Source organism: Fusarium mangiferae, assembly GCF_900044065.1.
Source record: "Fusarium mangiferae strain MRC7560 genome assembly, contig: FMAN_scaffold003, whole genome shotgun sequence".
In the NCBI taxonomy this organism is placed as follows: domain Eukaryota; kingdom Fungi; phylum Ascomycota; class Sordariomycetes; order Hypocreales; family Nectriaceae; genus Fusarium; species Fusarium mangiferae.
This window is the reverse complement of record NW_024573923.1, coordinates 2,539,123-2,565,634: the sequence shown is the minus strand read 5'-3', so window position 1 is coordinate 2,565,634 and position 26,512 is coordinate 2,539,123. Positions and strand designations below refer to the sequence as shown.

General features: G+C 49.1%; 7 protein-coding genes across 7 annotated transcripts; 2 read left to right on the top strand and 5 right to left on the bottom strand.

Annotated features, from left to right (window-relative positions):
* Nucleotides 1-23: 23 nt before the first annotated feature.
* Nucleotides 24-2,601, bottom strand: FMAN_04307 (uncharacterized protein; the record flags this gene model as incomplete). The annotated part of the gene is made up of 5 exons (XM_041828999.1): nucleotides 24-155; nucleotides 217-981; nucleotides 1,038-1,154; nucleotides 1,208-2,404; nucleotides 2,458-2,601. 5 exons carry the CDS (start codon nucleotides 2,599-2,601, stop codon nucleotides 24-26), a joined length of 2,355 nt encoding a protein of 784 aa, XP_041679806.1.
* Nucleotides 2,602-3,882: 1,281 nt separating this feature from the next.
* On the top strand, nucleotides 3,883-5,818 carry FMAN_04308 (uncharacterized protein; the record flags this gene model as incomplete). Its single annotated transcript, XM_041828998.1, has 2 exons — nucleotides 3,883-4,135; nucleotides 4,185-5,818. 2 exons carry the CDS (start codon nucleotides 3,883-3,885, stop codon nucleotides 5,816-5,818), a joined length of 1,887 nt encoding a protein of 628 aa, XP_041679805.1.
* Nucleotides 5,819-6,010: 192 nt separating this feature from the next.
* On the bottom strand, nucleotides 6,011-8,968 carry FMAN_04309 (uncharacterized protein; the record flags this gene model as incomplete). The annotated part of the gene is made up of 5 exons (XM_041828996.1): nucleotides 6,011-6,570; nucleotides 6,626-7,164; nucleotides 7,219-7,940; nucleotides 7,988-8,722; nucleotides 8,786-8,968. 5 exons carry the CDS (start codon nucleotides 8,966-8,968, stop codon nucleotides 6,011-6,013), a joined length of 2,739 nt encoding a protein of 912 aa, XP_041679804.1.
* A 2,757-nt stretch (nucleotides 8,969-11,725) lies between these two features.
* FMAN_04310 (uncharacterized protein) lies at nucleotides 11,726-13,358 on the bottom strand (the record flags this gene model as incomplete). Its single annotated transcript, XM_041828995.1, has 2 exons — nucleotides 11,726-12,994; nucleotides 13,047-13,358. 2 exons carry the CDS (start codon nucleotides 13,356-13,358, stop codon nucleotides 11,726-11,728), a joined length of 1,581 nt encoding a protein of 526 aa, XP_041679803.1.
* Nucleotides 13,359-14,233: 875 nt separating this feature from the next.
* FMAN_04311 (uncharacterized protein) lies at nucleotides 14,234-14,626 on the bottom strand (the record flags this gene model as incomplete). Its single annotated transcript, XM_041828994.1, has 1 exon — nucleotides 14,234-14,626. The coding sequence occupies one exon, from the start codon at nucleotides 14,624-14,626 to the stop codon at nucleotides 14,234-14,236; it is 393 nt and encodes a 130-aa protein (XP_041679802.1).
* Nucleotides 14,627-23,418: 8,792 nt separating this feature from the next.
* On the bottom strand, nucleotides 23,419-24,410 carry FMAN_04312 (putative glycerol-3-phosphate phosphatase (glycerol-1-phosphatase); the record flags this gene model as incomplete). The annotated part of the gene is made up of 3 exons (XM_041828993.1): nucleotides 23,419-23,912; nucleotides 24,115-24,224; nucleotides 24,292-24,410. The coding sequence occupies 3 exons, from the start codon at nucleotides 24,408-24,410 to the stop codon at nucleotides 23,419-23,421; spliced, it is 723 nt and encodes a 240-aa protein (XP_041679801.1).
* A 1,116-nt stretch (nucleotides 24,411-25,526) lies between these two features.
* FMAN_04313 (uncharacterized protein) lies at nucleotides 25,527-26,484 on the top strand (the record flags this gene model as incomplete). Its single annotated transcript, XM_041828992.1, has 3 exons — nucleotides 25,527-25,583; nucleotides 25,744-26,181; nucleotides 26,230-26,484. 3 exons carry the CDS (start codon nucleotides 25,527-25,529, stop codon nucleotides 26,482-26,484), a joined length of 750 nt encoding a protein of 249 aa, XP_041679800.1.
* Between the last annotated feature and the right edge of the window lie 28 nt (nucleotides 26,485-26,512).

The window sequence follows — 26,512 nt, the reverse complement described above, 5'->3', positions numbered from 1 at the left end:
CTTTCGACATACGGTTCCAGTCTCTAATCCTCCTCAATCTCGCCCTCTTCGCTGCCGGAGTGAACATCCTTGGTTGCAGGTGGAGGGGTTTTCTTACGAGGACGTTCTTCAGCACGAGGCGGTGTACGCTCTCGAGACCGTTCCCTCTTAGTTCTCTGGTTCAAGTTATCAGCTATGCTCTCTCTAGTGCAGTTGAGGGTGGGTTTATATTCGTACCTTAGCATCGCGCGAATCACGACGAGTGTATTCGTCTTCATCGTCTGGACGACGACGTCGAGAGCCGGATGGACGTTCATCCCCATAGTTAAGTTCGTCGTGTGATCCGCGGTCGGTACGACGGCGATACAGTCTCTCGCGTTCATCTTCTCGATCTCTTCTTTCGCGGTCGTAGTAGCTGTCATCATCGCGGCGTGAGCGAGAAGGACGATCGTAATCTCTTTCCCGCTCGCGATCACGATCTCTTTCTCGCTCACGACGAGGTGGTGGTGACAGACGGCTTCTATCTGCACCCAGAAGACCCTCGGCCATGGTGGATTTTCGGTGATTACGCTCCCGCTCAGCGATAGCCTTGCGTCGGTCCGCTTCGTAGGCATCGGGCTCCGGACTGCGACTTCGTCGAGAACCACGTCCACCACTACGATGAGATCGCTCACCTCTAGATCGTTCCCGCTCACGGCGATGCATGTCTCGTTCGCTGGACATACGGTCACGTCGCCTGTAGTTACGATCTGCTTCATCTTCCTTCTCTCGCAGCCGGCGAATGTGCTTGTCAAAAGCATTGCGTCGTGCATCTTCGGATGCAACGGCCTGGAACTCGTCTGATTTCAAAAGTCGAGATCGTACCTTGTCATATGTATCACTCAAGGCGATAGGGGGCTCCATGCGCTTCATGTAAGCACGTAAATCGTCGATAGCCCTGCGTTGTTGCCGTTCCGACTGTCGATCGTCGTCTCCTCGCTTAGACGAGCGTTTTTCGCGAAGCTGGTGAGTTGTCAGCACCAAGACACAATTCAAAAATATCAGTTAAGTCAACTTACTCGATCGAAGATGAGCTTGAGAATACCAGGTTCAATGTTAGCAGTCCGTCGATCATCCTTCATGATGGAGAGGAACTCCTCAAAATCGCTCGTAGGCGTAAGATCAAACCGCTTGTCCTGCAACTTGTTACTAACCAATTACGAAAGCCTCATCAGGAGCAACAACTTACCTCGAGAACATCCAAGACATCGTTCCTCGGTCCACGCAGCCCACGTTCCTCCTCTTCGATAACATCCCAGAAAAGCTCTTGTGGGGTCGAGCCACTTTGACCTGCGGCGTCGGTATAGCGATTGTCATTCTCGATAAGAGGAACGACCTGACTCCATTTGGTTCCGGCATTAATTTGTCCATTGCGGCGAAGTTCAGTAAGGACAGACTTGAAAGCGTCACGAGCCTTGCGTTCTTTTCTGAACTTTCGGTTCTTCTCCTCCTGTTTTGTGTCGTTGAACCGGCGCTCCAGGGCCTTCATGTGGTTTTGGAAAGCAGTCAAAATGTCAAACTTGGTAAGAGCCTGGTACTTCTCGTCATTCTGGAAAGGCGGGGTAGATGAAATGATACCTTGAGCATCGGCCCATCGAGTGTATGGCTCCAAGTTAAGCTTGGGAAGCAAATCGATAAGGCCATCCATAGCGGTCTTCCGAAGAGTCGTCTGCTGCTCAGCGTGTGCCTTTTTCAGGCTGATGATGTACTCTTCAAAGAGCTGCCGACGCTCGCTCTCATTGTTGGTAGAACGGAAGATGGTCTCGCCTTCAATAATCGGACGCGCAGTCTTCCAACGGGTGTAATGGGTGATCTCAGGGTGCCTTTTCAGCATAGTCTCGAAGTCAGCGCGGAGTTTGGCCAATCTTTCCTTGGCGCGCTCCTTGTCCTGGACAACAACATCCTGACAATACTTATCGAAAGCAGTCTTGCGATCCTTAGGATCCTTGATGGCACGAAACTGCGGGTCTCGCGCAGTTGCTCGAATGGTCTGTTCCCAGGTCCAGTCTGGCTGGACTCCGCTTCGCCGAAGAAGCTTGGCAAAGGCAGCTTCAGCCTCTTCAGTGGTGGCGTATTCGGGGTCGTTCGTCGCGGGTACAAAAGCCTGGACTTTGGGGTCGTTTCCATACGTGATCTGACGAGACTCGGGATAAGTGTCGCGTTGATCGCGATATTGGTCGTATGGTGCTTGGTTGTAGCCGCCTGCGCTGGCGGGAGGCGTGTAGGGGGTTGCAGAAGCAGGGGTCGCGGGCTTGCTTGTTGTGCCGAGGGCGGTCTTGTAAACTTCGGGCATCTCCCAGGAGCTCTGCTTCGTCTCAGTATTATACCAATACTTTCGGCCTCCCTCCGCAGTGTATTCCTTCCATGGCTGGTTTGCGAGAGCGCGCTGTGGCTTGTTAGCAACAATGTACACACCAATGACGGGCACTGAACACCGACCTCGGCTGAGCTCATCATTTCCTCGGGCTTCGTCCATTGCGTGGCTTTGGTAGTCGGATTGTAATAGTATGCTCTTCCATCGGGCGTATGATGCTCCTGCCAAGCCGAAACAGGCTGGCCATAAGGAGAGCCGAAGCCGTTCATCTTGAAAGTACTGTCACCTGGCGCAGCTTATGTACGCGACACAAATCGCTCGCTTCAAAGTAGTGGCGAGATTCCAGGTCGTGATAGAATGATGCCGATGTGGTGAGAAGGATCAGTCAGCCAACACGGAGGCAGTTGAGTTAAAGGTCGATTTCGGTAGCACTAACTTTTTGCGCACAGACCATTTCCCGTCGCGACAGCCAAGTGCGTGATTACCTAAGGTATTGACCTCTATCGGGAGCCAATACCTGTACCGGCCCCGGTACATCTAGTGCCACGTGACCTCTGTACCGGGCACCCTGTCGCATGCTCTGATTGGCTGAGATCAAGCGTTAAATATACTGCCAATAAGAAAAAGAAGAATTAAAAGATTTAATATTTAGGGCTATATTGGGCTATATAATTAATAAAAATACTTAAAAAATAGCTAATTTTCTATATATTATATTAATACTTTTATTTATTTATATAGAGCTTAATTAAAAATTAAATAAAAAAATAATAACTTAAATTTAAGTTTTTATTAAAAAATACTTTATTTATATATATAATAAAAAGAAATCTTATTTTAATCTTTTTTTAATTTATAGCTATTATATATTATTTTAAATAGTTTTAATATATTTAATTTAAATATTATTAAAAGGTAAAATAAAAGTCTTTTTAAATTAAAATTTAATTATTTAATTATTAAACTATATAAGCTATAATATAGCTTAATATAATACTTAAGACTATATATATATATATTAATATTAATATTTTAAATAATTTAATTTATTTATATTTAAATATTATATTTTTAATAAAATTATTTAATAAACTTAATACTTAATATAACTATAAGTATAAATTATAAAATTAAATTATAAAATCTATTTTATAAAGTATTTAAAATTAGCTATTTCTAAAATATTTTTATAAATTATATAGCTTTATATAACTCTTAAAATTAAATCTTTTAATTCTTTCTTTTCTAATTGGTGGGCTATAAGGTAATTAATAGATAGATATTAGCCAATCAGAGCATGCAACAGGGTGTCCGGTACAGAGGTCACGTGGCACTAGATGTACCGGGGCCGGTACAGGTATTGGCTCCCACCTCTATCAGAGGGACCACGTCGCTAAGGGGCATGAGCTGCATTCCGACTTACACGGGTAATCTAACAAATCAATGATAGTTAAAAAGACGAGATCCTTCAAGCGCGCGACTTGGAAGACCCCATTTTACCCAGATTCCAGTTTTCCTCATAACAGAATCAGTTTGATTTTTTGACTGAAATGTCAGACTCTGGTAATACCACAGACAGGGAGTCTATACCGACAGAGGCGACTCAACATGAGCCTGAATCTCTCACTCAGCTCAAAAGAAGCCTATTTATTACCGACCCCACGACTGAGTTTGCTGAGCAGTCACACTTGTCGTACCTTATACCGGAGAATACGGATTTAGATCTGGAAACAGCCTTTAAGGATGTTGAGCCTGGGAAGTCAATACTTGATTCAATCAAACGCAGGGATACGTTATTCTTCGGTGAGCAACACGCATTCTCTTTCGTCACTGTGTTGCTAACAATCCCCAGACGAGACGGTAAATGTTCTTTTACTTCTCAGAAGTCCCTGGAAAGACGAAGCGTCACTCCGCACTCACCTCAATCGGCTAGTTATATCAGTCGAAGCCCAGATCGTCAACAGCAAAACCCATGGCAAGGAGAACCCTACAGCAGATACCATCTTCTCAGGTACAGTCCCAGATATTGATGACCCTTTCATTATCGTCGACGGGGGAAATGAGGAAGAGGAAGAAGAGGACAGTGAGGATAGTGAAGAAAGTGGTGATGATGGCAACCTGAACCAAAGTGTTTTTGCTGCATGGAAGTTACCCGTCTTTTTGAGTCGACCTCGTACGCGAATCTCGGCACCAGCCATCATCTTCACAGCATCCGCGAGCATGAAACCTGAGGTTTCAACTGACCTCATTGGAAAGGGGAGTGGCTATCTTCAGAGCGGTGTGCCCTCTGGTTTCAACCTACTCGAGTCTTTCGGAAGTGATGCTGCACTCGGCGGAGTGAAGCCTCGGTTGTCTGCGCTGCGAGTATCAAGAGTTGCACCGGTTACGCGGTCACAAGATGTCACGAAGCATATACGAGCTCTCCCTCAGGTCCAGCACAAGATCTTTCCTGTCGTCCACACGAGAATCCGGTTTTCAAGACCGACTACAGCGCCGACCAGCTCAGCCGTGATCGCACTGCTCGAAGTTGACTTTACATCTCATTTCGAATGCGAGGTATCATTAGATCAAATCGAACTTTCAATTCTCGACGCCACTGTCGAAAACCTAAACAATGACGCGGGCATGCAGCTACCTCTTACCTGCGTTTCTCACGATCATATTACGTTCCTCTATCGCATAGCTCCCCGTCAGCACGACGTTACAGTCAAAAACCCCATGCGGGAACTGGACATCAAAATCTCTGCTACTGCTCAGGTCATACCGGGCCGCTGCACGCCCAGTATGAACATGTCATGGTCTACGCAGCTTGACTTTACTCTCCCAGTCAATCCTGGCTATGGATCGGCAACTGCTGGAACTGGCATTGTCCGCGCCCATAGACCATCGCAACTTTCTATCACAGGCCAAGCAGTAAACCCCCTGGTATCGCCATCTATCATTCGCCCAGACGCCCTGCCCACTCTCGAGGCTGCCACATCAAACACGGACGCCTCTATTACAGAACTTGGCATAACCATGACCTTCACCGGTCCCTCTGAACCCGTCTACCCGGGGCAGGTCTTTTCTTGGACCGTCTATATTGTGAACCGTGCTACAGAAAAGAGTTCTGCGCCTCCCCGCAAACTTGCCCTTGTTGCTATTCCCAAGCGCCGGCGAGGCGAAGTTCGTATGACACGGCCTCCCTCAGTAGGTGGTCGACGAAATGGCGAAAGAGACGTTGCCGATGCGGTCACCGACGAAAACGTACTCCACGCATTACAGAAGAACTCATCCGTCGAGTCAACTGATGTTGTTTGCTTAAGTGCTGATACCCGTGTCGGTCCTCTTGCCCCAGGAGCTTGTCACGTAGTCGAGCTTCAATTTCTCGCGCTACAACAAGGCGTTGTGGGCCTCGAGGCCATGCGAGTTGTTGATCTAGGGTCACAGGAACATGTCGATATCAGAGATTTACCAACTATGTTGGTAGAGTCAGCAGCGGCATGAAGGTCTTTTCATTCAAGCCAAATGTGTTCATATTGAGCTATCATATTACCTGTATCGTGTGTCGTATGTCTAATATCATTGCCGAAACAGTATTTCTTATAATGTTCCCAACGCCTTCTAACGATGCTGAAACTCCTGCTGTAATGATGCATGTCCCTCATAAAAACACCGCTATATGTCCCGACAAGTAACTCATAACAGGTCATCTAGGTCGTCATCCCATCCTAGTTTCTCATATATTGACACCGACTTAGCAGGTATGGGCTCAGCCGCCTGATTCTCCATATCTATGTTTTTTGTTTTCATACCCTTTACGGGCGTTGCCAAAAGCTCGTCATCACGAGAAAAAGTGAAACTGACCTTTCTTTTTCGATTCGTGACTCCACTCTGGTTGAACAGGTCGGCAGCGGACATAGTTCGTCGTTCTAGAGAAGGGGAAGAAGGCGGGAATGGCAAAACGTCTTCATCATTCTTAGGCCGACGAATGAAACTCGATCCGGCCTTTGTAGGCGTACTGCCGATCCTCTCAATGTCAGGAGTTGGACTCTGGCGGAAGCCACCCCGCTGTGCTCCTCGGAGACCAGTAGAGGGAACAATAGAGGGAAGGCTTGAAGGAGGAATGACATCTTCAGTGCTCATAATGGGTGTATCTGCCACCTGTGGTTTTGCAAATACATCTCTAAAGCGTGTATTTGTTGGCGTTGCCTTCACAACGGATGCGCCTAGAGAGCTTCTGCCTGGCTTTCTCACTTCTGAGAATTAATGTTAGCCAGAAATACTCGCAAGGTTTGCCACTCAAATACATACTCTTGGCCGAAGAGCCCACTGTTGCTCGCCGCTCAGCCGCTTCAGCCAATGCCTTGCCGACAACTTCGCGGTTAGGTTTTCTCAAAGAAGATATAGCCTCCTTCAGCTCTGCTTCGACTTGAGCCTTTTTGTTAGATTTTGCGTCTTGCAGGTTGGAAACACTGCTGCTCCGAGATAATGGCCCACTCTTCCTATTCATGAGATCGAGCTCAGCGTTCAGGGCCGACTTAACCAGAGATGGATCGCTAGCTTCTCGCTTGATTCCTGGCAGAGAAGTGGATGTTGCAGAGCGCATGAGGGCAATCATATTACTGGGACCTCTGGAAACACTTCGCCGCGACTGCTGCTCAGTCGAAAGGGCTCTTTGCAACGTCCTTGTAGGCTGACCTGATAAGGAGCGTTTGGCAACGGCTCCTGGTTTAGGTGAACGCTTGCTTGATGGCCGTTTCAGAACCTTTGGCCGTGTAGGTTTCACAATGACAGGCCCTCCCAATTTACGGTTGATCGAGTCGCACAGCTCTGGGAGCCTATGGGAGAAGCTACCGAAGATAGTCAGTCGTTATCGGGAGATGACAGGGAAACATAAGGCTTACAATGGCACAATGATATCCACACAAAAGTCTTTCAGAGGCTCCGATGACGCCTTCTGCTGAGATTGACCGTCCGGTGCTTGAGTGATTTGGGAATCTTCTAAAAGCAGCTGCTCGTCGGAAGCAGTAGATTGCCAGATGGTCAATCGATCAGCGTGGACATCTACAAGAACAGGAAGATTATGTTTGCTCCGCTTCTTGGCCGACGGAACCACAGCGTCACCCTGAGATTCAGCAGCACCAGGCAATAGGGGGAGCTGGCTATTTTCCGCACCGTCTGCGAATTTCAGCGGAGTCAATGCCAGGATCTCCAATATGATTATCATCTGAAGCTGAGTTTCTCTCGTGCGAAGCATAGAGGTAAGTGATCGAATTTGTTGAGTGGGAACGTTGGTCTCGTCCTCTTTCAGTTCAGGTTTGTTGGTAGCCCACCACTTTCTGATATGAGCTTCTTCATGTGGATAGAGCCCATCCTTTCCGATCTTCATCTTCTTGGCTCGGCGCTTTCTCTTCGGGCCTTCGTCAGAACTATCCACCACAGTTTTCATCTGGGCTATGAGAGCTGGAACAGTCTCACGATACTTTTTGTCGATTTGGACAGTGGTCAGAACGAGTCCTTTCAAGAAGTCGATGAGATCCTCAATATCTAGACTAGCTTCAAGATCGAGATGGAAAGCAGAACGAGCACGAGAGAGTGGTCCTTTGGCAAAATATGCGAGCGATCCCTGTGTTGATTAGCTATGGTAGCGAAAGCCAAGCTCAAAGGTCTCACCATGGACTTGTATAGCGTCTCGAAGTACTGGGTTCTTAAGGTTTCGAATAAGCTTTCCGTAGTCAGCTGCTGAGAAGGCTCCTCGATGATACCAGAGGTTGAAATTGCAGTTGTTGGGTGTGATGACTGGGCCAGCTGCTCGCCTAGGGGTCGTGCCAGTTCTTCTGGTCTAAAGGTTGGCGATGGGAGTTTGGAATCTGTGGTTGTAGCAGCTTCCGGGGCTGCTTCTGTTTTCACAGACTCGGCCAATGTCGAAACAGACTGCGACCTGGGCCTTTTGCGGACAAGGGTTTGAATAGCTTCGATGGCCGCTCGTTTGATTTTTTCTTCGTTATGAATGTGCGGGGTGGTGATTACAGAGGGCCCGTATTGGCTTTGAGACTCGGTTCTAGCAGTTGGGCGTAAGCGTTCTCGACAGACAGCAGATGCATCGTCTGCTAGAGCCTCCAAGTCTGCCCAGGGTCCTAGCCTGCATACAACATATACTCCGTTGGGTTGTCGCTCAAGAGCGTATACAGCACGACTTGCTTCCTTTCGGGCTAGAAGTACCACGGGGCCAGAGCCCATCCGACTCTCCAAGTCAAGGATCTTGATATGGGACTCGAAGAATCGATACGAAGCAAGATCAACATTGGTAGCGTGAAAATCGATACAGGAGAGAGGCAGACGTTCGCGGGGAAGGACCATCAATGGATAGAGGATGCGAGGCTGGACATTGAGTTTCGGAGGATGAGGCTACATGATGATCACGAATTAGCTGAAGCATTCCACAGTGCCGGAGTCGTCGTATTCGCAAACCTTGATAGCAATCGACGGCTTCAAAAGATGGTCCATGGCTACTGAGTCGGCCCTCTTCCTCTTGTGTTCCTCGGGAGAACGCAGCTCATCTTTGTGGTTTGAGCTCCCTTCAGAGCTTGGTGTCAAAATCCTTGACCGCGCTGGACGCGTCGCGTCTATGCCAGCAACGGCAGAAGAGGACATTGAAACGGAAGAAGTATCATGCGGCGGGATCCATCTGACAATATTCGAATACAATTACAGAAAGAATTGAATCTAGGATATAGCTGCAAAGCTGCAAAAAAAAACTGTTGTTGTTATGATATGAAGTACTCAAGTAGCATGCATTTTATGTGCTAAAGTGGTTTCAATGGGGTGCGTGCACGGCAGCTCCAGATACCTTAACTTAGGTGTATTGGATTGGATGTGACGTATTTGATAGGTAGGTCCCGTCGCGTCGCGTCTTGATTTTAGTGGACAGGCTACCTGGAAACCTCTAAACACGCTACAGAACTGACAGCACCTCAGCACCTCATTCTCAGAGTGAATGGTCTGTAGAATATACATCAATTTGCTATTCTTAATTATCCATGAATAGTGATTAATGTGGTATCCAAATTGTTCGTTATCTTCTCTCTATTGGATATAATCACCGCTGATGCAAAGTCATGTTCTTTCTTGGAATGTATTTAAAATGTGTCGTCACGCCATGAACTGTTACCGATCTGAAGGACGACGTCATGAACCAATCTGGATACTATTGTCATCCAGATCATGGACATTTAGGTACTCATCGATTTGCGGTCAATTTGATACGTATTCAACCCTCTGCTACAGCAAATATCTTAACAGCTAAATGTCTTACGTTGCTTGAGTTGAGGATACCAGCAGGTATTCGTACTACCTAATAAGCCTTGTCTTGAGTCATGATCTTTGGACCAAGGATTTTTTTCTGAGGATGAAACAAGACACACCCAGCTACGATATCAATCTCAGGACCCTCGTTGCCGCTGAAGATACCCCAGCTATAGCGGTTCTTTAATGATCTTCCATTACTACAAGCTCGTATGCAAGTAGAAGTTATCTTGTATATACGAAGTGTCTCGTCCGTGACTTGGCGGAAGCTGACGTCTACAGGATGAAAGCCAAGACTCTTACATGATAGCGCATGTGATGTTGGACAACAACGAACGGTCACTTATTCAGCTCTGAGCAATCACCAGCGCAAGAGATCTTTGCTTATCCAGGCCTGCCAGGCTCGTATGTAAACGTCAACTTTGCCATTTCCTAGTGGCTGCAGAGTCACGTTCAATTCTTTGAATCTTAGTTAGCCGATACTCTATAGCCACGGCTCTTTGTTCTCGAACATGGTTGGCCATTGATCACCCCACGCGTTACTGCAAGGAACAGGAGGCAAACTTTTCTCAAGGTCGTTGTCCCTTACGTTAGCCCAGTTGGGCTGCATTCGATGCAACGGAGATCCTTTTTTACTTTCCTCGAAAACCGGCAAGCCTCCAAACTGTAATCTTGTAAGCGAGCAGACGTTTGATAGCCACCCCAACTGTGCCGTTTATCTTTCGTGCTTTGGGTTGACCAACTGCTTTTAGCAAGGCACTATACGCGTCTTCTGTCATGACTGACTAGTCCGTGGAGGATTCACGGCAAGTTTCTTCTTCTTTTTACCTTGAGGATGTTGCGAGTAGTTCAAGGCCCATGTTGAGGCTATCAGACGAAAGAAGTGATTTGAATTCAAGATACATGCCCCATATTTCTACCACCTCATACTCAATTGGCTGTCTGTCTACCTAATCGATCCCGTTGCACAAACTCAGCATCTGCAGTGTCGATCCCCCGCGCCAACCCTTTCCCTCGGAGCAGACATGGTTGAAGGTACCGTGTAGTGCGGGGCCGTCATGGGCACAAGAATTTAATCTGGACCTCAACGAGGGTCATCTGATTGGTTGGGCTCTGCCGTCATAAGTCCAGATTTCGGCGGCCCGGGGCTTCTGTTCGGACTGGCCCGTCCGGGCTGAGACCCGGTTCTCGGGTTTGGGCTAATGTGACCAGAAACAGGAACTGGAGAGCCAAAGGCATTTTCATTGTTCGTTTGGGTCAAGAACAAGGTTTTTGGATAGCGTCATTCAACTCGAACTCGATCTGTTACTGCTTTGGGAACCCACAACTTTACAGGACAGGAATGTAGGACACCACCATAATGCTTTTAGGTTCACGACCTTGGGGTCTAAAAACAACATAGCATCGTCAGGGGTGTGCGCTGCGCTTTCTCCGTCTATGGGCTCTCCGTAAACGAGTTTGGTATTCGCTACTTCAAGTTCAGTTTTATGAACATCCTCATACCTGTGGCCAGTCCACGCAGGACTGCATCTACTCCATGGAGGCCTTGCCACTCCATAACTACCAAGTGTCTGCAACATACTATCTTATTTTGAACAAAGTCACTCATGCGATGTAGAGATGAGTTTGATTGAATTGTAGATTGAAGTATATTCCTGCGTTTTCCTAAGTGCTTCTCCATGTGCTACCAACTTTTCCAGCGGTCATGGCACTGAGGTTTTCCAATGTGGTACCTTCCATGAATGGTATTCTCCCGGCCAAGATCTCGCGCCATTTCCGTAGTAGCTGATCCTCCGTGATCATAATAAACTCCGCTCCCTGTGTACATGCCTGAGCGCCAGCCAGTGCCGTCCCTCCCATTACATTAGGGTATGATGCCGTTGTATTCATTCATAAAATACCGAAAAGACAGTAACAAAAGAGAAACAAACAATGGTTACTAGCTTTGACAATCGTCAATTTTCTGCTGCTGTGAAGACATTGTGTCTATACTGTACAATGCCCTCGATGAAATAGAAAAGAAATCGCTGTTGTGTACAAGTTGCAAGAGGCCGTTGGTGCTGATAGCGGTGTGTCACGACCCGTGTCTGGGCCATGTTTGGACATTTACTTGTCCGAGTATGTGAAGCTGGAGGGCGTCATGTTCATAAAATTGACACTCTGCTGACTTTGTCCAGGCGATGAATGTGACGATAATGAGGCGTCGTCGGACCAATTGTACTCAGCGTTGCCACCAGCAAAGCCAAAGTAGGTAGGCCCCATTGGGGCACCATAAGAAGGGGTCTGGGGCTGGCTAGAGCACCCCTGTGAAACATAGTTGGGCACTTGGCTTGAGGTACCAGGAACCTCAAACTCACTGGGGTATGGCGCCAGTCCTGGTGTCACTAGAGGTTCATCCGCCACGGCGACCTGATATACAGACTCGTTGCTGTACAGTTGATCCATGACACCCGGTGTAGTGGGTGGAGTACGCAGAGTTGGGTCGTGAACGGCAAGATCCATTGGGTACTTCTCTTCGTATGCTACAGAGCTAGCCGGAGTGGCCTCGCACAAGCCTTGCTGGTTTGCTATGACAGGTGTGTTGGGGGTGGGTGGTGCGATTGTTGCAGCAGTCTGGAAGTTAGGGGAGCGGTTAAGCTGCATGAGAGCCTCGGGGTTTCTTTCGAAATAGGGGCTTCTCGGGCCACCACAGGGTTTGCTGATACGGCCAACGCCAGTCGCGGAAGCAACACGACGCATTGAGTGGCCAGCGTCTGCCCTTCTTCCCATGTCGAATCCAGTTCTAGGACCACTTGCTGAGTAACTGCGGGAGGCATTGATGGCAAGTTGAGGTGGGCGCCTGTTTCGACGAGATGCAATATCCATCGAAGGGGAGGGCTTCAGACCCATAGAGGGCTGACTAGTGTGGTCCACAGCAAGGTTGTTGCTGGAGTAAACATATTGCTCCTGAATAGGGGATGTAGATAGGCGAGGGAAGCACTGCTGGGGTAATGAAGGGGTAGGCTCATCATCCTCGTTTGGCACAATCAACTGAGGATACTGACTGTAAGAGGGCAGAGAGGCGTTGAGAGATACGGGTACAGGCTCTGGTGTAGGCTGAGAAGATAGATTTGGGGATGAGCCGACACCAAAATCGGAGTGGCTAGCATCATTCTCGCTTTCATGCTCAGGACTTGATACGTCTGTCGACCGGATTTTGAGAGGGCGAGGGGCTGGAAATGGAGCGCTGGAAACAACCCGATCAGAGAGATGGTCGTCGTCTGAGTGAACACCAGAGTCATTGGAAGTTGTGTCTTTGTCCATTTTCTGTTTCGCCGCGTACTCGCGGATGTTCTTCTCCTTCTTCTCCCGTGCTCGTCGGTTTTGGAACCAGTTCTGCGAGTTTGTTAGTAATTTCGATACAGGTGTCTCAAGATTCAACACCGACATTAATACGGGCATTGTCTACTCTCATAGACTCAGCCAGTGCCTTCTTGGTAGTGCTGTTGGGCTTGTGATTCTTCTGAAACTCGGTCTCGAGGATCTCGACCTCCTCTTTAGAGAGTCGAGGCTTTGTCTCAGTTGTTCTAGACATTTGGTGATGATGTAGGAGATGTCCCTGGTGAGCATTGTAAAGCTCCATTGATTCAGGGAGGTAAGCCGCATAACTTGGTAGTTGTTGAGAGTATCTGGGGTATTGGTGGGCAGCGCTCTGGTAGCCCCAGCCAGACCACTGGGGTTGGTGGTGGTATGAACCCATGTTCTCCATCACTGGCTTTTATTCAGGAATGTAACAGGCGAGTTGGTGGTAATGATTGGAATGAAGAATGCAGACCCGCGTGTAAGTCAGGGTCAGGTTCTGTAAAGCTTGATATCTTAAGCGTATGAACGAATGGCAGATCGATTTCTTGTCGATTACAAGTAAAGAGTGACTTGGTCAGACTGGCTAGGCAATATCAAATAGAAGAAAAGAGAGTGAGGAGGTCGTGGGTGATCAAGTTGCGTTAGGTAGCGGAACAAGTCGTCTTTTGAAGAACCGTTGTTAAGGCAAGGCAATCCAGGCAAGCGAGAAGAGTACCGCAATGGTGAGACAAATGTCAGTCAAACTGCCCTCTTAAGGATGAAGTAGACGAAGGAGGTTCTTAGTCGGAAGGGAAAGCAATGATGGAGATTTGGAGGGGTGTGCGAGGGTAAAAGAAGGGAACGACCTCTTCACGTTGTACACAGCTTGAGGAGCCCTTGAAAACACCGGCAGTCATTTTCGCCCGTCATGGTAAACTGTCTGCAAGATGGCGTGTGGGTTCTCACCCGAGGGAGCTGGGGTCGAAAAGAAGCAATCAGACCCCTGGATCCCAACATGGCCGGGGGAGGAGATCACATCGCGGCGAGATGTCTTGTCATGGGTAGAGCAGGGGCTCCAGGCACACACGCGAAGAATCAGCACCAGAACCTAGGTTGCTGTGCTCTGGCCAGGTACCTAGAGCAACTTTGGGCTCAGGTTCCGGGCTGCGGGCCCAAGAGCTGGAGGCTCGCCCACCGACCTCATCCCTGCATTCAACCCCTGTCCACCCTTCCCAACGACAAGGCTACGCGAGAGTTTTGTTTTAGGCGTGCGCCGGGGGCCCTTGAGGGCACCTACATGCTGCAGTGGGCACCGCAAAGGAGGGAGCGCTCCGCGCCGGCCTGTGCTGCCGTCGTGGCGGCGCCTTGTCCACGCTCGTTGATCCACAGCTCTGTTATCCCTCCGAAGCCTCCCTCGGAGGGCTTGAAGTCACCGTTCTGGCGGGATTGGGTCAGCGGGTCCTGCGTTCGCCTGTCTTGACTGTGAAAGGGAATAGCTGTTGTGGACCTACGCCTAAAGAAGATGCAAGAGCTGCCACAGTGGACTCCGCGCTGGATCTCGCACTTAGCTCGAGGGGTTGATGCAAGTTGGTAGGGCCGGGTCCCAGGGCGGCGGCGCGCTCCAGTTTCTGTGCCTTGACCTTGTCTCATTCGGCCAACTGTTGGTGTTTTCGTTGTCGTTGACATTGCCTTTCACCGTTGCTCATCCATGTTAGGTGGTGATTGACTCTGTGAGACGCACCATCTCGTATCGTACTAGCATTGCCCAGAAGTCTAAACAAAAGATGATCTTGCCAGAATGAGGGCTGATATTCAGTCAGATCAAGATAATGTCCATTTCTCTGATGCATATGTGATGCTTGGGTCCAGATGCTTGGTGTTCGGCCTGGCTTCCTCAGAAATGCCAATTGTCGGCGATAACACGCAATCGCTCCGTGAGGCCATTCATGCATGAGTTGAGCTGTGAATTAAGCGAATTGAGTCGGCGTAGTCAAATAAGCTCCGGGCCCGAGAAGTCCAGAAGTCTTAGATTGGGCCGGAAGGTATCGTGAAGAGGCAAGTAGATCGTACCTAAGCCCCCTGTACGAGGACCGGCCCAGCGCTTGCAGCGTGCTGTAGTTGTTGAAGTCGTCAGTCCCCAGCCAATCATGCCCTGTCAGCGCACCTCTGCCATTGGACTGGGCTTTCTTTCATGTAGTCCCGACGAGCTGGGAGGTGAGATGAGGCAGGTATACCCCGAAAGACTTACCTTTTACGCCGTACCCTACTCGGGCTTGTGAGGGAAAGACGTTATCCTAAAACAGATTATGCTTTCCATTTCTAGCTTCCAGCTTGCCACTTCACGACCACCTTCTCCGTGATTGCTCAAAAGTATCCAAAGGGTACTAAGGCAGGTAGGTCAATATCCAAGTACCTACTAACCTACCTACCTCCTAACTCGAATGGAAGTGACTGTAGTCTGCCTTTTTGGCGCTTGCTTCTCTGCTCAGCATACAAGGGCTTTCTCAATTCACATTGGTCCAGCTAAAGTCCACATATTCATCACCTCATGTCCTTCATCATGGCACACAAAGATCAAATGGCAGATTGAGTGTCCTGCTTGTACGACGTTGTCTTTGTCACATCCGCTGGTGGCGGACGGCATAATAAGCTCATTTATTAGCTGTGCAACCACATTATCACATCACACCAAATCGACAATTGCGACCAAGCCCTGCGGAGAGAATTTGCGATCCTGCAGCCTTGTTTGTTAGTTTTGCCATCGAGGTTGTTCACACCAAGCAGGTCGTGACCATCCAAGTCGCCGAGTCAAAAAGTTTCCCCAAATCAGACTGATCCATTTGACGGCGAACGACTTAGATGATACTTCAACAATCCACGTACCACCCCTGCACAAGGAACTGCAGGTAGGAAAGTCCCGACTCGGTCTGGATATTCATCTTTGCCATCGCTTTGCAGAGCTGAAGAACGTCGAGTGCATACATAGTATGGCGAATGTAACCTTGGCTATTCAGCTTGCCAATTCTCACATCCATGTAAATCCTCTTCTGCGCATTTGCATAGTCGAAACAAATGACAGCTCTGAGTGGTGCTACAACCGAACATCCTTCCTCGCCGTAGGCATCCCTCGCGTACAACCCCTTCTGTCTATATCGGGCATTGCAACTTGGTGTGTCCCCAAGAGGCGTGGTACGATCGACAGCAAGACGAGGGATTGCGTGAAGTTGTGTAAGCGGCTTGAACACTACGTCTGTAGTGCGCTCTGGTTCCCAGCAAGGTGGTTCAGTCGGCTCTCTGCATTCTCAATCTCAGGAGAACACTGTGTCTTTGTGACGAGTTCCAGTCTACAAGGAACATCTGGGGCAGATACGACTGTTCCGACTTTGTCATACAGGCACTGTTTGGTCTATCTTTGCCTTCTGATATCAAACATGTCATCAAGCCAAGTGAAGTTCGCTCAGCGCTACAAGCCACGCCACGACCGGTGAAAATGTGAAAAGGGTGCGAGGGTGCGAGGGAGCGTGAGCGGTTGGTCATTAGCGGGCCCGGCCGCAAATTGCGCACCTGCAGGAAGGTGACGCCAGGGCACTACAAAGAGATTGGGGATGTGTCTGTCAACGGCCTTGAGAGGCCAGGAGGATGCGACTCTCAAGCTTCAAGAACCTGTCCAGCCATGGTTGTGACATGTATGTAGTCGCCAGCGAGTCGATCCTAGCCCACGATGGGGTCACCAGCCAGAGTGTACGAATCAACGGCATGGATAAGCGACAATTCAGGCCAGCTGTAAGTCTCGCCAGAGGCGGGTCACCGGAAACGCAACTGCTCAGGGATGGAAACAAACCAAGCTTTCCAAAACTGGCAGGGTTCCAACGCTGAGCGCACGGTGCCTATCCTAGAAAACCTAGGACCCCGGAAATGATATATCGAAGCAACGAATTTGAGTGTAGCATCGCAGCACAGTAGCACCGTCATTGTGCTTCCCGTTGACGAAAATGCACCAATATGAGAGTTACACGGGCCCGACTACGAATGCTTGGTATACGGGGCCAAAAGTTATTTACCACAACCAAACAGCGGAGTCCTTCCATAACCAGGTTGCTATCTACAGAAGTTTTCAGTCCTGATAGTGCTGATCATTTCGAGCAACGCACGTGAGTAAGTTGAAATTGAGAGACTGATTTTGTTGTTTATTATCAACATGTCAAACTGATATTCTCAGGACTTTGGCCACGGTGTCGGTGCAGTGGGTCGCACACTCATTTTCAACATCACAGCACCTCCACTTCTCAGGTACGACGGGGTGGGGTTGAGCCAGAATGAAGTTCACGGCAAAGCCGAAGAGAACGGTCTCGACTCACTAATAAGCAAACTCGTATGTATGTACCTGCACCCGCCTGAGCGGCTTGTGGGAGACCGCGTCACTTTCTTTCTTGCTGTTGTCTTCGTCGAGATTCACCGCAGACCGCGAATCGCTTTAGTGGAGGCTCTTTGCTTGCGAACGAGGATCAAAATCTTTCTTGATATGCTTTGTGCATGTTGCAGGCATTTTCCTGGCGGATGATCTACATAAGATGTGCACCACTATGCCCCCAGATACTGATCTAGGAAATGATTAGCTCTTCAGTGCGGGGGTTACTTGACAGAAAACCAGGATCTCGGATACGATGTACTCCAGAGCCTGTATATGCACTACGATACCTTGTGCATTAACGTCAGTGTTCAGAGTGCTTTGGAAACCATGGCAGCTTCTACACACTTTGCGGTGATTTCCGATGAAGAGAGGACACCGGGGAATCTCCAACAAGAAAAGTCAAGGGCCTGGGATTCCAGAAGCGATCTGAAAGTGACTACATGGTCTTTGCTGTCGGGAAGAAGCCGTCCCGATACTGGCAGGGGCCGATCTTGTCGATCACTTTTGGACGGGTCACTTCGACTTTGCGGCTCTGAACCGTCATCAAACTGCTTGTCTGATTGTTGTCGTCAACAACGACCTAAATAAGTAGCGACATTGCTCAGTAGCTAAGCACAATCGAGCCAAAACAGGAAGCCGTGGTGGTTGCTACGACACAATCCTTTCCCAGCTGAGTACACACAAACACCCGCGGGACACTGTTCCCATTCGACCTGTGATTACAAGTCTGAAGCCCAATTTGTCTTCGGCACTTACATACTGAGGACGTCACGTACTGAATCGAGTATAGTACCCTTGTCGATATGCATTTCCGACCACAGGCTGCATGAATCCCTGGTCGTCCTTCAGACAAGACCGCTGGCAGCCTGGCACGAGGTTACCCTTGTAAGAGGTCCTGGTCAGAAGCAGATCCGAGCATTTTCGGGGTCGCTGTTTACTTGAGATTCAGAATTATCAGATATTGCCTTCGCTTACCACGTCCGGGCACTAGATCCGCGGCCCGCATATATCTTCCTACGACTTCAAGGGGTGCAGGAATACAGGCGACGTTTCGAGTGAGAAAAACGTACGATTTAAACATCTACCCAGGAGCACTAATAACAGGGCTAGTTCGTCGCCGTTTTGATGCTTTATCTGAAAGTGCTTATCAGGCGTCCGCCTTGAGCGTTGAGCAAGCATAACGGCTGCCTCATCAGAGACAATGTCTTAGAATCTGCTGCGGAGTGCAAAGTTGCGATTGGTCAGCGTGCTAGCGCCCCCCAGGAGGCCCGCAGAAACCAAGGCTTAGCGCAGACGGGGCAGAGGCTGGCTTGGAAGACCTACCTTACGCTAAGTACCAACAAGTCACTCCATGCCCGTTGAGCACGGCTAGAGAATGGATCATGACCGAGCTCTGCCCCTGGAGGAAGAAAAAAAAACCCTTCTCAGGAGGTCCTCGAAACTGAACAGTTGGACTAAACCAAGCTTTTAGAGGGGAAAGTTGAGGTGTTGAGCTCACCGAATACATATGTATCTGGGGTGCGGATCGACTCCTGATGCAATCATGATTTACTGATGATCCTTCAGTACGGCATCTTGTATAACAGCATTCAGCACCGCAGAATCGATGGACAGGTTCAACGAGGATTGGGTATTGGGCGGCCGAACAGAGGCAGGGTTGGATTGCTAGAGGTCCTAGCGAGAGTTACCAGTCCTCTGGAAAGCTCTAGGCCGTGGCAAATCTACCACGTTAACGATTGGAGCACTCGTGGCCTACTCGTACAACAAGCAAGCGAAGGTTCAGATCCGATGCCCCTGTCACTGGGGCTTGGGCCTAGCTTCAACTTAATCCCCATGTCCCATCGTCTCGGTAAACCGGTGGTCTCTTGGAGAATCTTCAAACCTCTTTGCATGAAAGGTGCTGAACCTTGTCATGAGAGCTGCCTGTGACTTAACTTACATACTAAGTTGCAGGCTTCTCACTGATGAGCTTCGGCTGCCCGGTGCAACTTAAGAAGAGGTCGGCCTACTAATCGTAAACTGGTGGTCTAGCTCTGCACTTTCAATGGCTACACTTCGATGATATAATGATCGATGCCTCGATGTCAACTATGCCGTCAAGGAAAGGGAAAAATGCCTTGAGCTTTGAAAGTCAAAAACGTGTTGTTTTTATGAGGAATTGTTCACCTATCAATGTGCTAAAACTTTCCTTGATGCCGGGCAAATAACACAGCTGTACCTAGGTATTCATACGCTTGTGTCATGGCCAGAGTCATGAACAGTAAGGGTATATTGAACCGGAATCACTGTCGAACATGCAGAGCTCCAGGATCATGGATGAATCGAGCTACGAGCTACTACATGCATACATGCATGCCAACGACGAGACTGGTAAGCATAGGTCCGAAATGGGCTCTTGAACGGCGAACAGGGGTCATGTTGTTTCTCGTCTGGTCGAATAAGGCCAGAAGCGGATCCATTCAACACGTGGCCGGCGAGTCCTGGCGGTCTTTGCTATTCCTTTCTAGGATTCCCAGGCTACCTTAGCGCTTAGCCCTGTACTGTAGGTGCTGCGTTGTTTCTGGGGGAGGCTTGCAGTGAGGCCGGCCGTGGTCAATTCGAACGCTGATATCAAGCAGAAAGCTCAGGAATCCGCCTGCACTGAAAAAGCAAGTCTAACAAAGAGCAAAGATCTCTTCTGAGAGTCAGCCATGGATGTGCCATGTGTTTAATAACCTAGCAGCAGTTCACCAGTCCAAGCGACCGACGCAATCCGCCGTTGGTAGCCTAGCTGCTGGGGTCAAGCTTATCAGACTTTGAATCATCACATAGCGACACTTGTGTTAGATTCTCTAGTAAGCTAATGAAGCAAGCTCTTGTCGTAGAGTGGGGACTGGATGGAGGAAGAAGGCAGAACGAGACCCCAAACCAACTTGGATAGCGCTCACTACGTGTCTAGGTAGGGTGTCCTGGTACCAGTATCTTACTGCTGTACACTTCTCCGGGGATAACAGTTTTTCATGGGCCTCGACCAAGCTTGTTGATACTCCGTATATTGACCTATCATGGCGTGTCTTCAACATATGCCATAGTGACTTGTCGCTCACTGAGCACCGCAAAGGCCTCTACTCTAATTTTCAGACATGATGGCTCTAGGGGCTGCCTCAAAGGCCGGTCAATATGACAAAGAGCTTTTTTTTTTTTTTTTTTTTTGCTTTTTCAGTCCCCTCTGGCAGTGCTTTCTTCTGCAATGTCAGATATGATGCCTTTTTTATTCTCTCTTTCTTTTTTCCTCTCTGAAAAGGCCGCCAGCCTTCGGTTCTCGAAACGCGCCATTTACAAAGCAGGAGTGGAAATATTTATGCAGGAATAAGGAGTCCAAGATGGTGTGTAAAACATTTCAGGATTCGTCGCTTCTTATTAAGGGCAGCAAAATTCATGAAACAACAAAGAAATGTGTTTTGTTGGTATCTGGACCGTCTTTCGTGGCTGGATACGACACTCGAGCTTAGAGGGGATCCAATCTCATTTGAGCCAGCCACGATCACGGACTAAGATCCAAATCGAGAGTGCGTCTAGGGCGTTTGCATAGGTAGTGGATGACTTTCCAGGGTATTGGTGCTCGGCCTAGGAACGTGAAGCGCCAATAGCCCGGGTTCTCGCGGGGCGGTATAATGGCAGCGAACTTGTGGGAGAGAAAAGGAATTCTGGCGTCCTCCTTCTATGATACTATCCAGCCCCTGCCAGCTGAACACTCTGCTCTGCTGCTTAGGCTGTTTACCTGCCTGCCTACCTATATTATGGCCATTATTATCTTGGCCGCCCTCTCCGACACCGCGGATGCGCACGGATTCGATATCCCGTTGAATCCTACCGGAAGATCTCCCTTTGTTTCCACGGTGGGATATGATGGGTCCTTCAGGGAAACCCCTGTCTCAAGTAAAATAATGACAGGGGGCTCGCGAGTCGTAATCACAACACCATGGACTTTGTTGACTTGACGCAGTTTCGAATCACCACTCCCTTCGCCTTGCCTGAAGTTGTTCCGGACAGTAGTGGCACAGTGGAAAGAAAAGCCACCGGGTCAGCCTCCATGTCACTACCCGCCCTTTGCGAATCAGAGTTATCACGACAGTGACACTGGGCGTACGGGACCTTGCAGGAATCACCCGTAGCCCTGACATGGCACGAAAACACAGAAAATTAGTCTGGCAAAGACAGCTGTTCAAGCATGAACAGCTTATAGACCGAGTGCTTCCGGCGTGCGGAAATCACGGCAAACATGCCATGCAGTACGACAGACTGCGAAATTGCGGTTCCTGTCACCTCACCTGTCAACTGTCACTTTGGTATGTTGTCCAACCTCACAAGAGCTTTTCATAGATCTTTGATGCTATTCTCGTCCTCGCTGGCCTCAGACCCCTCTGCATATAACAACAAACATATGCTTGCTTGCTGCCTTATCGTGGCACAAATTCTCCCTCAAACAAACACAGAGTTTTTGTTAGCTTGGTCTCCTTGCTTTGGTCCACTTGAACTGGACCACCATTCCCAGAAGGGAACAATCGTTTCCGTACGCTGCCTCTCGGCGCGAACCTGTAGTTGATGATAGTAATTGATTATTATAGAACGAAAACGCCGCCAAGTTGATACCGCCACAGATCTGGGTCAGGGACTCTGCCGGCATGTTTCCTGCGACACCGGCGGTTTCGTGAGAGCTCCTCACGCTGCGTGGAGTGTTGATTGTGGACTCTCTAGACTCAGTAGAAGATATTGTCTTCAATCTTTTTTTTTCCTTTCCCCTTTTCTTTCTCTCTTTTGCTTTGTTTGTCTCCAACAAGACGCGTCAGGGGTAAGGGGCTTCGATGTTCCTGACTCAGTACTGCTCTTGTAGTGTGTCAATTTGGCCTCGTAGGCCAAGCCAAGACAAGACAAGGCAGAGTGGAAGCGAAAAGTTTTGACACTGCCATCTCTCGCATTATTAACGATACCCTTGGCCATACATACACAACCTATCACTCTCCGTGTGCGAAATTACACTCTTCCCCGCTTCAACGGGCGACGGGCTCTGTATGTCTGCCCTTGGGCCACTTGGCTCAAGACCCACCAGAGGAAACGGTGCGATGACAGGCGACAACCGAGACATGTTCACGGAGTCCCGATGCTGAAGGCCTGAAGAATTTCACCGTGCTAAATCGATAGCTGAGGTAAATGCTGTGGCGTGGAGACCCGCGACCGCTGAGCGCGCTTGACAGTGGTTGTCGTTAGCCTGCAAGACGCCAGATGTTTCGCCCGGGTCAGGTAGCGCAACTAGACATGAGAGGAGGCAGAAGATAGATTGATGCCGAGAGATCATGTCTGAAAGGACAAAGGATGGCCAAGAAACGTCTCAGTTGAAGTGGCTTTCCACTGGAGAGGTCTCATTTGAGAGAGCTGCCTTTGTGGAGATGGGAGTGTGAGAGGGTACGGTTCCATTGGCGACAGACAATAAGTGAGTACTATGTAGGTACTGTCATGTCTCAAACTGACAAAGACTTCACCCGGGATCCTTTCTTTGTTGCAGAGTCTCCCTTGATACGATCGGGTGCGTGATTTCAGCACATTGACGGAATATCTTCACTGAGTCTCATCTGCAGGTCTTCAGCTGTGTCGCTTTGGCGTGTCGATCATCATGTGCCAGATCGTGATTAGGATCTCCATCTCCATCCCCATAATACAGTACTATGTAGTATCCAGGGAACGACAAAGGAAATGAGATCAAGAAACAAGTACATATGCATGTACCCAGGGAGAGGAAGAGTGATGATGTCAATATGCCCTTTTCAGGGCGATCGTCTTTCGCCTATCTCTTTTCTAGGGAACGATCCCAGTTTCATCTCTGGATCTATTGGCTAAATGTTCCATCGTCATGATGAAATCAAGTGGTTTTTTTACACATCTCCCTCACAGCTCTATGGCCCTCACCCTTCCTCTCTCCCTCCCTCCCTCACTCACTCACTCATTCACTCGTTCACTCGTTCACTCGCCCTCACCCACCCACCACAGTTCCACCATGAGCTCCGCTGATGCATCGAATGCCGAGGCTCAATTATATTCGGAGCGCATTTGAAATCTCGATAGTCACCTTTCCGCCCTCGCTCCGAAGTACCTTGACTGAAGAGAGGTCTCGAACGACCCAGTCTGGTTCTGCAGCGATGACCTGCTCAACGGTATGGCTAGTCACCAGGCCGAGAACTTTGCAGCCTGCTGCTTTCCCTGCGCGGATCCCTGCTGGGCTGTCCTCGAGGACGAGGACCTGGGCGTCCTCCGCCTGCAGATCGAGACGCTCACGGCCGAGGCGGTAGCAGGCGGGGTCAGGTTTACCATTCTCGACGGACTCTGCCGTGACGAGGTGATTCGACGGCGGTGTGGGCAGGTCTCGAGCACGCAGCCATCCGGTGACGAGAGGGACGGTGCCCGAGGTGACGATCGCCCATGGGCTAGATCTGGCGATAAGTGCTTCTAGCATGGAACGGGCGCCAGGTATCTCGACAGCCTCGTGTCCGTGGTACTTGGGTAGACGTCCTTCCATGTCACGTACATCTGGGAAGTGATCAGCGGTCGCTCGGCCTAGCTAGCTATGATAGTCTAGTTACATGGGGGCATGCCCAGCCTCGCCAGCACATACATGGCCGCCAAGATATATCCTCAAGTGAGGTTTTGCGTCTGACATGCCCATGAACACCTATGTGTTTGTGGGCTTTGCCATGCTTGCTGTGGCCGGGGTGTTGCTTTTATCACTTACAATCCCAGTTCGCCTTTTCAGGTGCGAGAATCTTGAGTATGTCGATGCTTCGTCGTCCATGAGAAGTCTCAAGGATAACTTCGGGGGCAACGCCTATCTCATTCCCAATTCTTTGCTTGGTTAGTCACTCACTCGGGCTGGCCGCGTAAGACGTGAGGTGGGTGCGGCTGCACTTACGTCTCCCAGTGCTTCACTACTGCTTCCGTGGAGTCGATGATGGTACCATCCATATCGAAGAGAAACCCGTCAAATGCAAGCTCCTGCGGGGGCAGGCTGTAGTCCGGAGTTGATCCCATTGTATCCTCTAAGCAAAGTATCTGGATGAACAAGGTGGTGGCTGCAGGGTCTGCCGGAATGAATTGGAGGTTGCTTTTGGTGATTGTCTTGTCACGAAAACACAATAGGCTTTTATGATTCCAACGTATATGTCTTTCTCGCGGTGTCGCTTAACTTGTATAACATGAAAAAGTTTGCAGTCGCTCTGATGTAGGGTGTTTATAAAGGATGAGTCCAAGCTGTTACTTGGTGGCCAGGTGTCTGTTTTGGGCAACTCCGCATGGAGGGGCTACCTTTAGTGGGGGAGTCTATCAAGAATCATGAGTACTTGGAATGGAATAGATGATGGCATATTGTTCCAACTTTTGGCCTCTTTCTGTTGATGAACATATACTCAGCTCAGTACTATTCTTCCAGTACATCCGAATTGCCCCTTCGACTCCATCGTATTTGCAACACTGCATGCAAGTGACCACAATAGGCTGTGGTTCAGCGTAACGTGTAAAGTTCCGCAATGCTTCAGTCGTCATAAATCAGTGTAATACAGCAGAAAGGAAGCCCTGCTACTATTAAACCTTGAAGCCTAACATTGCCATAACACATATACATAAAGACTAATTATAAGCCAATAACATATGAATGATTGCGATTGATCAAACAATGCATTTGTTTCTGATACCGTAGCTACCCTACACCCATACCGAACTTGGCAGCCTGCATGTCTTGGCAACGAATTAACGTTAAACGCTGCTATGTCATTGGTCCAATTCCTGTTCCGTTCCCGTTGAAGAAGTCAGAGTAATTATCTGTGATTCCTCGGCCAAAAACATGAGAGAGGAGAAAAAGAAAGAAAAGAAAAGAAAAGAAAAGAGTAAGCAGATATTAAGAGAAATAAAAAACCGAGGTCAGCTTAAGTCTGATTTAGGATTCAATAGCCCGACTTTACCCTTTTTATCTATGTCTTCTCACTCAGCTTACCCATGGAGGGTTATTAGGTATTTATAGGTTGACAAACTTGATGATCCTGTCATCCCCACTAGCTACCAGGTAGTATATCAAGAAGACCAGATTCTCCCCCTTGTCTCCATCTTCCTGGTCGCTAGTTTATTCTATTATAAATATAGTCTCGACGCATAATGGGTTCGCAGATTGGAGACCCCGATGAGATTACTGTGCTTGTCACAGGTTTTGGTGTATGTTCTTGCTTCCTCTCTCATATCAAGCGTCATTTGCCTGCTTGACCACCCCGCTCGACGTCACACAGCACTGCAAAGCCCAAGATCGTGACATCTTGGACGGGATATGCAGTGTCATATGAATTGTGCAACTTCTGCTAACTCGCAGATGCTATAGCCGTTCAGGGAACAGTACCCCGTTAACCCCTCATGGGAGATCGCCAACAGCTTGCCCTCATATCTTCCTCCGCTGCGAGCCAAGGACCCTAACTCGAGGCATGCAGCTGTGATTCTGCCAAAGGTACGCATCGTGGTGCATCCCGAGCCTATCCGTGTCAATTACCGGGTTGTGAGAGGGCTTGTGCCGTCGTTCTATGACACTCCACAGAAGTTTGACATTGTCATTCACGTTGGAATGGCTGGTCCTCGACCGTTCTACTCCATCGAGAGGAGAGGTCACCGTGATGGGTACAAGCATCCGGATGTCGATGGCGAATACATAGACGGAGAAGAAGAGAGAGAAAGGAATGACTGGCCCTGGCGAGGCCTCCCAGAGGAGATTGAGACGGAGCTGAATCTCGATGAAATACTCCCTCTGTGGCAGGGGTACAGTTCGGTAAGCTTAGCAGATCTGAGGCCGTGTCAATACTGACAGGAAGCACAGGAGGCGGATCTGCGCATATCCGAAGATGCAGGCCACTTCATGTGCGACTTTATCTATTACTCAAGTCTCTCTGAGCTGTGGAAACTGCAGAGGCCCAGAAAGGCCCTGTTTCTTCATGTCCCAGCCGATGCTTCGCCTACGAGTGTTGCGAAAGGGAGGGAACTGACATTAACTCTCATTCGATCAGTTGTTGAGAGTGACATGATTGATAAGAACAAGCTTCTGGTGAGTAAGACTGCTGGCGAGGAATTGTGATGTGGTTTTCCAGGCGCCCGGGGATGGA